At 36.2% G+C, this 15,452-nt stretch overlaps 4 protein-coding genes across 7 annotated transcripts; 2 read left to right on the top strand and 2 right to left on the bottom strand.

Annotated features, from left to right (window-relative positions):
• Positions 1–4,926: 4,926 nt before the first annotated feature.
• LOC112453582 (low choriolytic enzyme-like) lies at positions 4,927–6,856 on the top strand. Its single transcript, XM_025014411.1, has 6 exons — positions 4,927–4,960; positions 5,064–5,180; positions 5,340–5,519; positions 5,835–6,137; positions 6,397–6,530; positions 6,603–6,856. The coding sequence occupies exons 1-6, from the start codon at positions 4,927–4,929 to the stop codon at positions 6,765–6,767; spliced, it is 933 nt and encodes a 310-aa protein (XP_024870179.1). The 3' UTR covers positions 6,768–6,856.
• Position 6,857: 1 nt separating this feature from the next.
• Positions 6,858–12,045, bottom strand: LOC112453570 (serine/threonine-protein kinase fused). 3 transcript variants are annotated; one of them, XM_025014378.1, is made up of 11 exons: positions 11,953–12,045; positions 11,135–11,760; positions 10,217–10,363; positions 10,017–10,130; positions 9,794–9,939; positions 9,543–9,722; positions 9,191–9,335; positions 8,708–8,901; positions 7,442–8,631; positions 7,184–7,368; positions 6,858–7,116 (listed from the first exon to the last, which is right to left on the bottom strand). In XM_025014378.1, the coding sequence occupies exons 2-11, from the start codon at positions 11,135–11,137 to the stop codon at positions 7,066–7,068; spliced, it is 2,355 nt and encodes a 784-aa protein (XP_024870146.1). In that variant the 5' UTR covers positions 11,138–11,760; positions 11,953–12,045; the 3' UTR covers positions 6,858–7,065. The 3 variants fall into 3 exon arrangements, with proteins under 3 accessions (XP_024870146.1, XP_024870145.1, XP_024870147.1); XM_025014377.1 differs by lacking the exon at positions 11,953–12,045 and having other exon boundaries at positions 11,135–11,928; XM_025014379.1 differs by lacking the exons at positions 11,135–11,760; positions 11,953–12,045 and having other exon boundaries at positions 10,217–10,623.
• Positions 11,259–13,013, top strand: LOC112453566 (zinc metalloproteinase nas-7-like). Its single transcript, XM_025014373.1, has 5 exons — positions 11,259–11,445; positions 11,589–11,741; positions 11,907–12,233; positions 12,298–12,434; positions 12,603–13,013. The coding sequence occupies exons 1-5, from the start codon at positions 11,259–11,261 to the stop codon at positions 13,011–13,013; spliced, it is 1,215 nt and encodes a 404-aa protein (XP_024870141.1).
• A 117-nt stretch (positions 13,014–13,130) lies between these two features.
• LOC112453571 (U11/U12 small nuclear ribonucleoprotein 48 kDa protein-like) lies at positions 13,131–15,223 on the bottom strand. Of its 2 annotated transcripts, none has more exons than XM_025014380.1 (5): positions 14,927–15,223; positions 14,692–14,860; positions 14,542–14,604; positions 14,059–14,203; positions 13,131–13,910 (listed from the first exon to the last, which is right to left on the bottom strand). In XM_025014380.1, the coding sequence occupies exons 1-5, from the start codon at positions 15,089–15,091 to the stop codon at positions 13,229–13,231; spliced, it is 1,224 nt and encodes a 407-aa protein (XP_024870148.1). In that variant the 5' UTR covers positions 15,092–15,223; the 3' UTR covers positions 13,131–13,228. The 2 variants fall into 2 exon arrangements, with proteins under 2 accessions (XP_024870148.1, XP_024870149.1); XM_025014381.1 differs by having other exon boundaries at positions 14,930–15,223.
• Positions 15,224–15,452: the final 229 nt, after the last annotated feature.

Here is a 15,452-nt window from a genome sequence, read left to right as displayed (position 1 = left end):
AATTTTGCAAGTTTGATTCACTACAAGTAGCGCATCGTTCGATGGTAGCACGTCAGAGGTAGGCAAGCGCAAAACGAGTTGACAAGGGTTCATTGTTCCGAGGCGATCACAAAGCCATCAGTCGATTTTATTTGATGATCAGGCCCGAAGGGAAGAAAGGAAATTGTGTTGCCAGAAGTAACGTTCGTCGAGGATCGTAAAGAAGAATAAAGAGGTTAACTGTCGCACCTAAAAATATCTCCATTCCGCCTTCGCACCCAGACTTCCATTCGCTGCACCTCGGATCCCCGTCTTTCACATTTGACAGCATCGTTTGGTAATGAACTTTGGGATGCAATAGAACCGGCATGTGAAAGCATTTAGAATAACAACTGATATTGCTCCGATATCTCTCGATGCAGCAAACTGCAATCTATCAAAATTATATTTTGTTAATTAAAATATATTGAAGTGATAAACATTATTATATAGATATATACGGCTTCAAGATTTATTTGCTTTGTTATAAATAATATAATTAAAGAAAGTGAATCTCTGTAATTTTCTCGAACATTAGACTTAATATAATCAGTCCGCGTAAACAACAATTACAAACAAAAAGAAGTCTCATTAAAATGTAAAATACATGTCGACTGCATAAGTCACCGTGTTAGCGTATTTCTGCTAATTCTATCACTTTAAAAAAAAAAGAGTCGCTTTTACATCGCTGGCACAAAGACGAAACGTGTACTTATGTTGTTAAACCGGCGTAATTCGAGCAAGCCGAAACTTTCGCAAAAATAAAGAGGAAAAACGAAAGAGAGGAACTAAATAAACGTTGTATGTACATACAAGTGAAACTTCATGAGAAGACTTCCCCTCGGTGAAGACCGGTTACGTACTACATGATGTTGAGCGACTTCAATGAACGGACGAAACGGACAGGAGAAGTCGAGTGCGAGATCTTCGAGATACTACAACCATACGCGGATTACACCCTAATTTGGTTTATTGCGATGCTAATGATCGCGACGTAAATGTATTTTTTTTTTGCTCCTTTTAGGTTCGGATCAGCGTTAGCGCCTTCATCAACCCTGCCTTTGGGATATATAGCGCATATCGGAATGTAGCTTAGGTTGCAGGTTGTAATTTATGATCCTATTTCGTCCTATTCGTTCAATCTGCAATAACTCCCCAACCGCAATCGAGCCCGTAACCCGTAGTGTGATTACGGCTTTAACGTTGCCAAGAACGGCAATAAGCCAAGAAAATGTATTGAACAATAGTAGCCTTTTATAATTGAAGATTTACTCGCGAATGCTTTCAGCTCGGACGATAGATAAATGTAAGATTACGTCTCAATTTCCTGATCGATTACGCAATAAATTACGCAGTTTGATCTTCAAGAAGGAGCTCGGCCGTTTATCAGCGACCCGGTAACATCGTTGCGCTCGTCTTCCCAGAAACTGTGTCCCATACGTCCTCGAGCATATTAGAAACGGGGTAAAAGCACGCCGAATGCTCCCACGTCGGGCCAGGAGAGACCGCGGTTCGTTGACCCGCGACCACGTGGAGTAGCACGTGCATTTGCGAGAGATTTCGCGCGCGGTGCCGCGGTGAACGATCGTTAAGCGACTATCGCTTGGCTTGACTCGCGCGTTGGGAGCAAGGAACTGCTAATGCGACTGACGATCGTTAGAAATCTTTCACGTTTCTTGCGCCACCAGGCATTCGCCTGGCCTAATCGCTCGTTAGACAAGTCACGTGCTGCATATGCCACGCTGAATTCAACCCTACACTGACTCCGACGATAGCACGACGACTACGACGACGGTGACGTACCGCGATACGCTCGTTTACATCTGCGCGAATATCTCGATCTCTGCTCTTTCGTGGGATTACTTACTTATGCTCCTTTGCTCCGTTCTCGCAGCATTCGATGGAAAATAAATCCATGATACTGACGATCCGAGCATTAATGAATTTCAATAATTATTGAAAAATATGAAGTATATTTATTAACAGAGAGGAGTCTCTACACGTTATTTTGAAATCTAAAACGAAATTTCTCTTCTTAATGAGAAATCTTAATGAGGAAAAGAGCACGCTATCTATAAAGATGAGATTTTAATATTTTCTCTTTTATCTTCCATAGGCTATAGCGACAAAACTTTATTCGGCATGCGACAAATTAAAAAGAAAAATATATAGTTCTTGAAGAAATGGGCTGTTTTAGGTTTATTCTAGTAATGAAATATATTGTTGTACAATTAAGAATGTAAAAGGAAATAAAAAGAAGTATTTTTCCCAAATATTAAAAAGAAATTTAACAGTTCAGTGCGGGAGGGCCGAACATCATTATTGCACGCGGTAGATTTATACAGAAATATTTGCTTGCTGTTCTCAGCAAAACATAGCAAAACATAGCAACGTAGAAAATCAGTTTTATGCGGGGTCTACAATGCGAGTCGTGAGGAAATGGACCAATCACAATCGAATTTGAGAAGAATAATCGACTGTGATTGATCAATTCTTACGACTCACGACTTTAACGACTCGCATTGTAGACCTAGCATTATACATGAAGCTCAAAAATCGAAAATCATTATTTCAACAAACATGAAACAATTCCAAATTTTATCACTGAGAATTAACATTTTGGATTACATGATGCAAACCAACTATAAGTAGTAATCTGGTCTTCGTGGGAGGTATTGATGAGAAAGAACTTGTTCGGTTCAGGAAAGGAGAAGGCAGAAAGAATGAGCAAGATTAACAACGGACAAAAGCCATTCAGTTGTAGAGCCATTCAGTTACGCAGTCGCAACAAAAGGGAATGATTTGCGGAAAAAACCATAAAAGACAAGGAGAAGCTATGAAGTTTCCGTCGTTAGACGGTCGTAAAATTTTCAGCTCCCCGTAGCGAACGTCAAAGAGTCATTCTGGTTCGCTTGCGGTTCCAAGAATTCCGGTTAGAATTTAGGCTATCAGAATCTGGAACGCCTCGGTCGTTGGCCTTGCCTTCGATTCCCAGCCTGCGAGATTTTCGGGCGCGACTCTGCGTATGCGGCGTGTTTGTATGCCCGTATGTTAAAACGGAGCTTTTATCTAATGAACGTCTAGACCGGTTCGCGAGCCGATCGTGCGGACGTTCGCGAATCACGCGACAATTTAGTCTCAGACCCGTTGAATGTGCGGAAGGAGAAGACGGAGAAACGGCGATGTTCGCTTTAGCGACGTACAAGCCACGGTACCATTAGAAATTTTCGATTACTCTGATTCCCCTATATCTAGTATCATTTTTGCTTTCTAGATAAAGATAAATAAAATTAACATTTGTTATAAGTCAATAAACAACAAGTTTGTTAATGTATATACAAGTTATATTAAATAATAACGAAATACAGAAAAGATTTCCAGAACAGATGCAAAATTAGAGATATGAGAGATGTAGTGTGTAAACGTCTTTACTTACCTGTTTAGTATTCAGTAAACTTCGTTTCTGTTTCTAAATCATATTTTTATCTATTTGAAAATGTCCAGCATCGTATTAAATAAAAGTCAAATATATATTCTTGAATTAAATGTGTAGCATGTATAACACTGCAATAATTATTACAATTGAATATATTGACAAGTGGTAAAGAAAATCGATAATATTTCGACTGCACCGACTCTTTAAATATGAAATAATTTTTCAAATTAAAATTAACGATTGATGTGCACTAAAACTATTTACAGGCATCATTGACTCGCGCAGATCGCATTTTACTCGAATATTTAATTTCCTGTAATTATCTATGAATACTGCATTTTGAATAGCGTTGGCTTGCTTTATGTGAGAATAACGTTCTAATTTTTGTGTTCTCTAATAATTCTAACTCGTAACAGAGTGGCTATTTTAGATGTGTACATTTACGTGTATCGCAATCATTAATCATGCCGTTTTCGTGCATCGACGCGCGACGGCTACAAAGTCGCTATCGTTAATTTCACGCTGTATATTATAATTACACGCCTTTTTTTCTCGCCTCAGATGTGCCCGAGTGAAGACGGAGGCTGCGGACGGGCCTCGGACGCGCAGCGGAGACGGAGGGGCCCGCGGAGGGAAAGGCATGGAACGATTCGGAGATAATATACCGATGTACTGAATTACGCGGCCGGCTACCGAATCATTTTGACCCACATCCGTGAATCGTCGTTGCCTCGAGGCCGGAGATCCGAGGCGCCTTCTTCTCGGCGTTACTTTATCGAATCTGCCGTGCTGCGTTTTCAGAACGGCGATAAATAATCCGCCGAGCGAGTCGAAGAAGAAAAATCATGCCGTATATTTATCTTCTAATTAATTTCTTTTAAAAAAATTTAAATCAAAGTTTAATCACCAAATTATCTAATTCAAATATGTGCTACATGTATAAGCAAAAGTTAATTTGAAATATATCTTTATAGAAAAAAGTATTTTATATAAACTTCTTTTGTGCATATCGAGAGATAGTTGAAGGTAAGACTTAATTTGTATTTGCTTCGTGTTTGCGTAGCTTCCTTTATGCAAATACATCGTCTCATTGTACACCACAATAACGTGATAATTCTGCCGGAACTTGCCATGAGACCTGTTTTCTGGCCGCTATTGGGTCGCAACAGTCAGCGGGAAGATAAGCTGTGCAATTTATATTCAAGCTGTGCCCGCGATTATAATTTGTATTTGCGACTTAAATAGTTATCAAGAAGACAAGCAATACGAATATGACGATGATTATTATTGATGTTGCTGATCACAGGCGCCGAAGGTAATATATAGTACTAAAGAGATTGAACTGAAAAAAAAAACCGAGAAAAGATGTTCACATTCCGGATTTGCACACTTCTTATTTCACAAACCCTTTGAGATAATTTCCTTATTTGCATATCTGGTGTTTAAAAAATTCCGCTAGTGAGCGTGCTATAATGGATAAGGGTTTCGTATATAAGGAAAGGAAAGGTAGAGTTGACTTGCAGTGTCAGACTAACAATAAGTGGCGCTCTAGTTCAGGATAAAGATAGACAGACAATGGTCTCAACGCGAATAATCTTGTTGTTCGTAGCGATCGGCGTTAGTTCAGGATTGCCTATAAGTCATCGTGGGTCCCATGGCCATCCTATACCGCCTGAGCCACGGTTTAATGGAGTTTTCGACAGCGATTACAATCACGAGGAAATTGGTAATTAAATTTCTGATGATAATTCCAGTTTTGACAGATTTGCAGCTATTCAAAATTTAAAATAAAAATTGATTTTAGTCTATGGTGTTACTCGCAATAGGCGTAGTAATTAAAAAATGCTTCGTTAAAATCTGTTGCTACTTCCTCTTTTTCTCTCAGCTAGTAACATAAAATATTGGAGTCCGAATGATCTACAAAATGTTTGGGAATTAAGCGGTTTACATGAAGGTGATATCATGATACATCCCGATAGCCCATCGTGGAAAAATGGTCTTCTAGATGCTACAGCACGATGGCCTGGCGGTGTCGTGCCCTATTTCATACAAGAAGATGACTTTGGTAATTCTACATCTTCCTTTACATAATCACGATAACAAATAGCGTTAGCATAAGTATTAATATTATATACAGATGTCATTCATTACATTTAAATTTACAAGAGAGTTTGCTATCGTTAATTAACTTCTATCTTAAATTATTTGCATCGTTATCTCTTTCCGAAAGTAGAACTAGAAAGAAACAAAGAAACTCGTTTAAACTGAGACTGAACTATGTTGTTGAAATCAACTGTTAGTTCGTTATACATATATACTTCAAAACTTAGTCTTGATTCGGAAGATTCAATTTTTGTATAAGAATCATTAATACTTATAGATCGGGATCAAATCGAACTAATCAAAGAAGCCATGCAGGAGTATCATGAGAGAACATGCTTACGTTTTCGACCTTACAAGGATACTGACGATGATTACGTGACGATACAGGCGAAAAAGTCGGGCTGCTGGTCCTTGGTAGGTCGTCACGGTCACGGACAGGTGTTGAATCTACAGAATCCGGGATGCGTTCATCACGGTGTTGTCGTGCACGAGCTCATGCATGCCTTAGGCTTTTACCATCAGCAGAGCGCCGCGGACCGAGACGAGTGGGTCACCATACATTGGGAGAACATCAAGTCGGGTACGAACAGCTAATAATATTAATATTGTGTTTGTGTTAATAATAATTTACATTGATTTCTTATATCTTTTGTATAGAAGATCGTGTATTTATTTATTACTGTAATAATTTTTTAAGGATATTTAAAATAATCTTTGAACGCCATTTGTTGAATACTTGAATGCTATTCGCATCCGAGTCAAAATGATGTCAACTAATGTGTTCTTAGAATGGATGCTCTTGTACGATGCACGAATAAAATTTTAATGAACTTTTGCAGGTAGGGAGCATAATTTCAACAAGTATGACAATCGCACTGTCACCGATTATGGTATCGCCTATGATTACAAGAGTGTCATGCACTATAGCTCCCACGCATTCTCTAGAAATGGAGAACCTACCATTACGCCGAAGGTAATGATCGTGCGGCACTCGCAATATTCCTATTGATTTCGGTTTGTTCTCAATGTTTATACTATTTCGCAGAAAGAGAAGGTGCAACTTGGTCAACGAGACGGACTCAGCAAAAAGGACGTGGCTAAAGTACAAGCAATGTATAAAGAGCAATGTGGCGATCGTAAACCAGAAGGAAACGGCGGCAATTCTTCTGATTCTTCCGAAGAAATTTCTATAGGATGGCTATTCAATTAAAAATTCACGTTTTTAAATAATCGAATTCTAAAATGTATAATAAAGCGTACCAACAAATATCTATATAGTATGTTTCCATGTTTTTAGATTAAAATAAATTTATTAATTTATAAGTCAATTTATAAAAATATCACATACAATTATACTTAATTTCTTAAGTATAATTATCAGTCTGTCCAAAAATAAAATATTTAATCTTCAAGCATCATAAGACTTGTCGAGCAACAATAGCACTGCAAACTGGTCCCTAACAATCTCTGCTTATTTCATCCTATAACATTCAGCCGACAAAGTTTTCCTAATTGTAATACGTTAACTGTTTCAATTCATTTACAGCATCCTCTGCCGCCTAAAAATAATATTTATGTTGTATTATACAAAATCGTATAAAAATACTGTATCAATAATTAACTTACGCGTCGGACATATTCATCTTCATCCTTGATTAAGCCTTCCATGAGATTTCTGAGTGATTTGTTCCAGACCTGTTGTAACGCTCTGCAGCAAAATCTACCCAACAATCTGATCATAGTACATGTCCTTGCTCGTAAGACAGTTTGTCGATGACTGAGAAGTTTATTGAGCTGTTCCACTGACGCTCCTTCAAAAAATTTCAAATATGTAAATTCATTACAAATACGATGTAAAATAGAAAATTTACAATTTCGGCTCACCGGGAGTTTTTGTACGCAGAACAACTTGTTCCACAAGCTCGGCATTCTCAGGTTGAGATCGTAGAACGTTATTTAAAATAGCGATGAGATCTGCAACGACCCTTGCCTTCCTTTTTTCTAACGTTAGTAGTTGCTGTAGAAGTGGCATCCCATTCACAATGTAAATAGCGTCGCAAAATTGCATGAGAAATTGATTCTCAATATAAACTAATCTACAAAGAACTAGCATCGCGCATTCGAGTGCTTGAAGTTCATCGGCGGATAAAGAAGATGCTGATCTCGTTCCCACGTTCACTATCGCATTCAACTCGTTATCGGAACGTTCCGACATCAACAGTTTGATGGCATAAACGAGATTTGGTACTACTCTCACATCTAAATAAACTCGTTCGATTTTCTTAAGATTTTCTTTGCTGACTGATACGGTGAATGGTAATGATAATAAACAAGTTACATATTCGACAACTCGGCAACCGGCTGCTGGATTTCTTAAAGGGGAAACAAACACCGAGACACAATTTTGTTGCAACAACGAGTCAATTTCACCCTCCATAACTTCTTCCATCGATCTTTGTAAAAATGCGATCCATTCTTCGTTTTCGATAGGCTTTTCCACTGCCTTCGGGTCCCAATCTGGCAATCTCGTGTGTTTTTCAGTCAGGTTTCTTTCACCGAATTCTTGTTCATAATCCATGCTCAAGCAACTTTGCTTGCGATCACCATCACCATGTACAATTTGCTCTACGTGCGTAGATTTTTCAATTTGTTGACCTACATTGATTCCATCACCTTGAGCATTAGTATGATACATTTCCTCATTCAATTGTCGTATGGAATGGCTATCATCCGTTTGCGTTTGAACAGGTTTCGAGTGATCGTCTAGTATTGGGAAATTATGTTGTACGTCTGCATTATGCGGACAGTCACTCTGACATAAAGCGTGATTTGCAGCTAAAAGATCACTTCTCAAAGATGCCCTGAGACTGAGATTTCCTAAGAGTACATCAATACTAGCGCTAGAATCAGTGCCACTTGGCTCACTACGACGTAATGCCTGACAGTGGTTTATCATATGATGGCAATATGCAGGAGACATTAGATAACCCGGTTGTGAAATACATGTTCGTTGCTGATACTCATAATGTCTTCTCTCCTGTTCTTGTAATTTTTTGATTGTTTTCTTCACAAATCTATACAAAAAATTTTAATTATTTGTATGTATACATACATGCTTTTAAAAAGAAACAATTAAAATCAATACTATACTTGGATTTATTTGCAGTACGCATGGCTAAACGCTCTAATTGTTCTTGCTTTGCTCTTGCTTGACTTGCAGATAATGGATTTGTAAATGGAGTAGATACGGTGCCACCTACTATTATTATTCGATCCTTGACAAACGGATGTTGGAGAAGATCGGGCCAAGTTAACCGCTGAGAAGGATCTTTCTGAAGTAATCCCTGAAATTAAAATTATGAATAAATTTATTAACAAAAAAATCAACACTTAATAAGCTAAGCTATGTAAGAAAGTAAACGGTCAAAATACGACTAAAATATTGGCGAGTAAGGATAATGGCCGTTGACCTTTTTACATATAACAGCTAACTTGAAATTATGATAATTTATTATTATATAATTCAAACAATAATATAGTAATACATCTTTTCACAAATTAATAAACATCTTTACATGTACAATATACAATATACGATTGCAAAAGTATTAATATCACAATAAATATCTTTACCTCTAGGAAGCTTTTGCAGGTTGGAGAAATAAAGTCTGGCCACTTAATTTTTTCAAATTTGATCAACTTAACCAAATGCAGTATTGAATTAGTTTGAAATGGAGGCGCACCGACGACCAACTCATACACGATGCAGCCTAATGACCTTTTTAGAAATTATGAAATTAATTTCAAGATATATTTCCTATATAAATAAATCATAAATCTTATTTATATACTATATATATCCACATAAATATTTTAAATATATATATATATATATATATATATATATATATATTTAAAAAAAAATATATATATATATATATAATATATATATATATTTAAAATATTTATGTGGTTGTACATTTACCATAAATCAGCGTTGTGATCATAGGGGTATTCGTCCATGAGTTCTGGTGCCATGTACAATGGCGTGCCTTTGATTGACGTAAGTACATGAGTACCAGTACTCATATTACGAGCAAATCCAAAATCACATAGTTTAGCTATGCCATTCGCTTCTAAGAGAACATTTTGTGGTTTGAGATCTCTAAATAACATTAATATAATTATTATAATTGCATATTATAAGCCATTCTTTGTCTTAGCTTAGATACAAACCTGTGCATCACCCGATTTGAATGCAGATAATAAAGTGCAGATACTAGATCACAAGCTATTACTTGTGCTCTTTCCTCAGACAATCTACCTCCTTTGGCCAGTATGTCATATAATTCCTTATCTGCGTATTCTGTCACAACCACGATCTAAATCAGAAATTTTACAGAATATCTAGAAAGGTGTCTTACTTATAAACATAATTCTTTCCAAAAATCCGACATACTTCATTTTCTGTTTCGAATGAATCTATCATCTGCACGATATTTGGATGCTGCAGATAACGTTGAATCTCACACTCTTGACGCAGACTCTTGAGATCTTTGTCTGATCTGCCACACTGTGGAACAAGCATATCGGCGCGTTAGTCATGCAGCAAAACAAGTTATTTATAAATCTCTCTTGTTGTTTCATAGCCATTCATACCTTCCTTATCATTTTGAAAGCCACAATTTCACCATCTGAACGTTTTCTAGCTTTATACACTTGTCCAAAGGATCCCTCTCCGATGTGCTTCAAAATCTCGTACTTTTTCATCTTGAAGCTCTCGTATTTCTTCATTTTGTTGAAGTGCTGAAGATAAATGTCAAAAAATGTGCTTTTTGTATTATATTACGGTGTGCGCATGCAACAAAACGGAAACTTCACAACGCGTCAAATATAAATAACTAAATGCAAGCGTCCATTATATATGTAGTGAAAGCGGGAACGAAAAGACAGCTGTTTGGTCCGCGGGATGTAAGATGTAACGTAGCTTGAAATTCTCTGTGTACTAACGCCATCTTAGCAAACGTTGTGATTGAGGCAAAGCAGTAACTCAAGGTAGAAGAGTATTTGATGATAATAAAGAAATATAATTATTAAAAAAAAATACGATCAGAATAATTTCAATTATAAAAAATAAATAAAGCCTATGTTTGTTTATTCATCTTATCATAAATATGTTAAGACATTTCTAAATATTATTGTTACTTTCCATTTATATTAAAATATTAAACTTTATCGAAATTGTATTGTTCTATATATGTGTATTGAATATACATAAAAATAATAATAATATAATATTGATAATATTGAATAATATTGATTCGCTAGAATTGAAAAATTTTTTTGAAAACGAAAAATACAGATAATTTATGTTAGAAGAATATTTTTCAATAAGACACACTTAATTGCTTCTGCATAATAATTCCTATCGCCGTAACAAATTAATTATACGGTGTTAAAAGATTTAACGAGAATAAAAATAAATAGAATCGTGATGGAATAATGCTTTTGTTACGCGCGACCATAACTTTTTTCTTACGATGAAACATATTCTTATATCTCGAACGTGTTACTCACCATTGGACCACCAATGAAAAGAATTCTAATACATCAACTGCGATATACGCCGGATCAGTTTTAATGTAATTATATTTTCACACTAGCGATTAGTCAGTCCATGTTTGTAGTTCGCCCAAGAAAGATGCAGGAAGCTCGATATCTTTGTAGCTCGTTTCCTTTAGCATTCCTTTTACTAGGTAGCTGGTTTGTCACGAACATTAATACATATCCGACGCAGCTTATCAATTCTTGGACAAGATCGCCACCAATATCGCTGAAACTGATGAAAACAAGGGAGACCACTTCTGGGACAACTATTAGCTATAAACGTGAGTAAAGAAATGAAGTTTATTCCTCGATTGTGCTTCGAGAACATGCAGATTTGTGTCTAGAAAATGCCATGAAGAAATCTAAATAAAGATAACTTAAAAGTACTCTGATATTTTATAAATATAATATTATGTATTCACAGTTGATTCATGGTCTCAGTATGATAATCCGGAAGAAGGTGCAGAACGAGAAGGCGATATATATCAGACGTCGAAAGCGAGGAAAACTATTACGAAGGATACAACTTTATTATGGCCTAATGGTATCGTGAATTATTACGTTCATTCGTCCATAGGTAAGCCGTTTCTGCAATTCTAAATCGAAACAGTGACTTATGTAACTACCTAAAGACGAGCTCACAAATAATGGAATATTTTATGTATACATTCCACTCAAAATCAAATATATTTAAGAATTGCTTGTCAGGCCTAAATATTTAAGGATTTATTATCTGCTCTAGCTAATAAACCAAAGAAACTTGCTATGCTGGAGGATGCGTTACGTACCATAATGTCAAAGACATGCATTAAATTCCTGCGCATTAAAGAATATGCAAAGCTCCCAGCAAATAGTTGGGTCAATATCACGGGTCATCAGAAGGGTTGCTTCTCTGAATTAGGACGTAATGCATACGGACCTACTTCTTTAAACCTAGACGTGAACTTGTGCCTTCACACAATTGGACACACGATACACGAGACGTTGCATACCCTAGGTGTATATCATGAGCATATGAGGCCAGATCGAGACAAATACATTACTATAATATGGGAAAATATAAAAAAAGGTAATCAATGCAACATGTGTGCTAATAACAAACTGAAAAGAGGACTAACAAAAGATTCTTACAGAAGATGTATTCAATTTCCGTATGTTAAATAATAATACCGTAACCGATTATGGATTACCATATGACTATGACAGCATAATGCATTATTCTATGACGGCGTTTTCCACTAATAGGTCGCTTCCTACGATAATACCTACGGTAATATCAATTTTTAGATACAATATCGAAGATACTTCAAAAACTAAATATAACTTTGTATATACTCAATACTAAGAATCAAATATAATACTTATTATATTTGATTCTTAATATTAAGCAATATATAATTCTATTGATTGAATCAATAATAAAATTCTGCTTTTACAGTCGTCTTATGTGGAGATTGGCCAAAGAAGTCATTTGTCGCATTACGATATACAAAAATTGCTAATTGCTTATAACTGCACTGCCGTCGGTACTAAATTGGAAAATAACAAGAAACTCAATTTGGAGAAACCTAAGAAACTTCCTAATCGTAGAAAATTACCGCAACCACAGTCGTTGAATAAAACAGTCATTGAAACAGAAGTGAAATCACATACGCCGACAATCGTTATACATAATTCAATATTAAACAAATTAGATGATAAGAATGCTGATTTAGGAAAGTCAATGGATAGACTTAATCAAGTAGCTTTTCTTAGATCTGTATATCCTATTCAACCCAATTACTATCCTGTGCCCCTGAGCCCAATATACCTGTACATAAATCTTCATTTTTACTTGAATAAGAAATGAATAAGAAAATATATATTGCAAGATAAACAGAATGTTTAAAGTTACAAAAATAAATTTAATTGATGCTAATGAAGAATATATATACATTTCACAAAGTAAATTATAATAATACTAGAGTTGTGTTATTAACTGTGATAATTATTAACTTCAGATACACAAATCTTTAAACAGATCCCATTTTTGTCTTTACTCTTATAATTAGTTTGCAATTAAAGTCAATACTCTTTACTTCTATCTTTTCGTTTATGATCACTATGCTTTGAATAATGTCTCTCCGATGATTTATCGCGATCTCGAGATTTATGTTTCTCTGATGATTTATCACGATCTCTAGATTTATGCTTCTGTTCGTAGTATTTATCTTTACTTCGACGTTTGTCCTTTTTATGTGACTTCCGCTCTCTCGAACGTGACGACTTCCTATATTCATGTCTGTGCTTTCTTTCCGTTGCATCTGAATATCTTTCCTGTTTGTCTCGATCTCTTGATCGGTGATAACTTCTATCTTCTGAATGGTCTCTTTTTTGATTATCTCTTTGCTTCTTATGGTGATGACCGTTCCTTTCTCCAGAATTATAGTCATTATAGTCTCGGGAAGGAGGATCTTTACTAAGAAATACTTTGTTTAAACGTTCTGTTCTATCTTGCATCTTTTCATAGCTTGTATCATCTGTTTTAGTATTCCGAACGTCTGTTACACGTCCAGAATTACTTTCTCCGGAGATATAATCTACATACATCTCCATTTGTTGATCAATCACTTCTCTGAGAATTTCAGTATGAGACTTTTTATTTGTATGAACGCCTCTATGCTTTGCTCTACGTCTCTTAAAGTTGCGCTCTCGTATCAACAATTCCAGAAAAGACAATTCTTTGTCTCCTTTTTGTTGTGCCTCCCTGAAAAATAAATTTAAAAATATTTATAAATTACAAAAAAACAATAACATATATAATATATAACATAAACATACTACTATACGTTACACGTATAATTATAAATATTACATTTATTCATTATAAATTTATATCTATTCATTAAACTCACAGATTATTAATATTTGCAATATCCTCTCCAATGTCTGGCTTGGCGGTATTAGCGATGACATAGTCATACAGCGCTCTCCTCTCATCGCTGGTGAAATCTATGATAACCCTATCAGATGTACGCGGTACTAACCGCTCACCCATACCTATTATCAGTGTTAAGAATTCACATTTTTCGTAGTTATAACATGGTTATAATATAATCATAAAAGTCGAAACATAATTAAAAATTTCTTGCAATTTCAAAATAATAGCTGTGCAGTTCTTTTCAATTGCATACTAAATAGGAAAATTACAATTGTTAGATCGCAAATGTTATAATGTACCCATTTTGTCTTTATGTGACTATAAAATATTGAATAAAGGATATGTAAAAGGATATATTGATTCTGCGGCAAGTATAACATTCACAACTCGCTGGAAAAAATTCCATTGTCATTTAACAGGCATAAGAACGCACATAGTCGTTACGTTTTTTACTAACCAGTTTTCATCGTTGGATTTTGTTCTTTGGCCTTCCTGAGAACTTGTTCTTGCAGCTCCTCGTCTGGAACAGACATTTCATATAAAGATGTTTCATAGAATATCTCTAGAAAAGTTATAAAGCACTCGTCCTAAGAAGCTCGTCCCTTACCAAATTTTATACAGAACGGTGAATCAGCTGGTAAAGTTGGCTCTGATAAAGGAACATCTAGCTTTCCGTAACCCTCAGCTTTCCATTGACAAGAGGCAAGATGGTCATTGAGAGAGCTTTCCGTTAGCCGGTGGGACGAATCATACGGACACGTGAGATACTCCGTATCCTATACAAACGCAATAGTTCCGTTAAAATCAACATATCTGAGTCAACAAGTTCTGATTACGCTTACCACGTTCGTCACGCTCTCCATCGTCCAGCCGAGGGTTCCAACGATGCTGGCGATATCCTCGTTAACCGCATCGGTGAAGCTTCGCAGTTCCTCCAGTTGCTGCTCACGAGAGTCACTCATATTTTTTAACGTGCTGATTTCAACACTGTTTCGCACAGAATTCATCGAATCATCAATTCATCTTGATTCACGCCTGGACCCGCTTGTACGAAATTAGGATTAATCGAGAGAGGACAAAATTATACGGCGCGTTGAGGTTAGGATACTCGCGCGCAGGCGAAAAGTGTACTCGTCCGCTCGTCGTACAGATGACGACATCTGTGAGTGATTAGGCGAAGTAAGACGCTACAAGCTTTGGCAGATCATTCTGCGATAGTGCGATTTATAATCAATATTTACTGTCAGTATCCTGACATTGAAGCTACTGGAGCCCTTACGTGGAAGAAAATCATACACGATCAACCGTGCAGCTCGCCGTTCCCCCCGCAGGCAGATATTCGCATTGTGATCATCGAGGACGAGGTAA

Source organism: Temnothorax curvispinosus, unplaced genomic scaffold, assembly GCF_003070985.1.
Source record: "Temnothorax curvispinosus isolate PA1 unplaced genomic scaffold, ASM307098v1 QBEX01004528.1, whole genome shotgun sequence".
NCBI classification, from domain to species: Eukaryota; Metazoa; Arthropoda; class Insecta; order Hymenoptera; family Formicidae; genus Temnothorax; species Temnothorax curvispinosus.
Note: the sequence above shows the minus strand (reverse complement) of the source record. Positions and strands in the feature narration are given on the sequence as shown.

What these genes read in the sequence shown, in the direction of transcription:
- LOC112453570 (XM_025014378.1), bottom strand. An exon ending in CATTCGAAACAGAAAATGAA is followed by an intron (nt 9,940 to 10,016) that starts GTATGTCGGATT and finishes TTTCTGATTTAG; the next exon opens with ATCGTGGTTGTGACAGAATA. An exon ending in AAGATGAATATGTCCGACGC is followed by an intron (nt 7,117 to 7,183) that starts GTAAGTTAATTA and finishes TATTATTTTTAG; the next exon opens with GCGGCAGAGGATGCTGTAAA.
- LOC112453582 (XM_025014411.1), top strand. Translation starts at nt 4,927, where the DNA reads ATGGATAAGGGTTTCGTATATAAGGAAAGGAAAG. An exon ending in CGTATATAAGGAAAGGAAAG is followed by an intron (nt 4,961 to 5,063) that starts GTAGAGTTGACT and finishes TGTTGTTCGTAG; the next exon opens with CGATCGGCGTTAGTTCAGGA. An exon ending in TTACAATCACGAGGAAATTG is followed by an intron (nt 5,181 to 5,339) that starts GTAATTAAATTT and finishes TTTTTCTCTCAG; the next exon opens with CTAGTAACATAAAATATTGG.
- LOC112453571 (XM_025014380.1), bottom strand. Translation starts at nt 15,091, where the DNA reads ATGAATTCTGTGCGAAACAGTGTTGAAATCAGCACGTTAAAAAATATG. An exon ending in AAATCCAACGATGAAAACTG is followed by an intron (nt 14,204 to 14,541) that starts GTTAGTAAAAAA and finishes CACTGATAATAG; the next exon opens with GTATGGGTGAGCGGTTAGTA. An exon ending in ATTGCAAATATTAATAATCT is followed by an intron (nt 13,911 to 14,058) that starts GTGAGTTTAATG and finishes TTTATTTTTCAG; the next exon opens with GGAGGCACAACAAAAAGGAG.
- LOC112453566 (XM_025014373.1), top strand. Translation starts at nt 11,259, where the DNA reads ATGCAGGAAGCTCGATATCTTTGTAGCTCGTTTCCTTTAGCATTCCTT. An exon ending in TTACGTTCATTCGTCCATAG is followed by an intron (nt 11,742 to 11,906) that starts GTAAGCCGTTTC and finishes TATCTGCTCTAG; the next exon opens with CTAATAAACCAAAGAAACTT. An exon ending in TTCCTACGATAATACCTACG is followed by an intron (nt 12,435 to 12,602) that starts GTAATATCAATT and finishes CTGCTTTTACAG; the next exon opens with TCGTCTTATGTGGAGATTGG.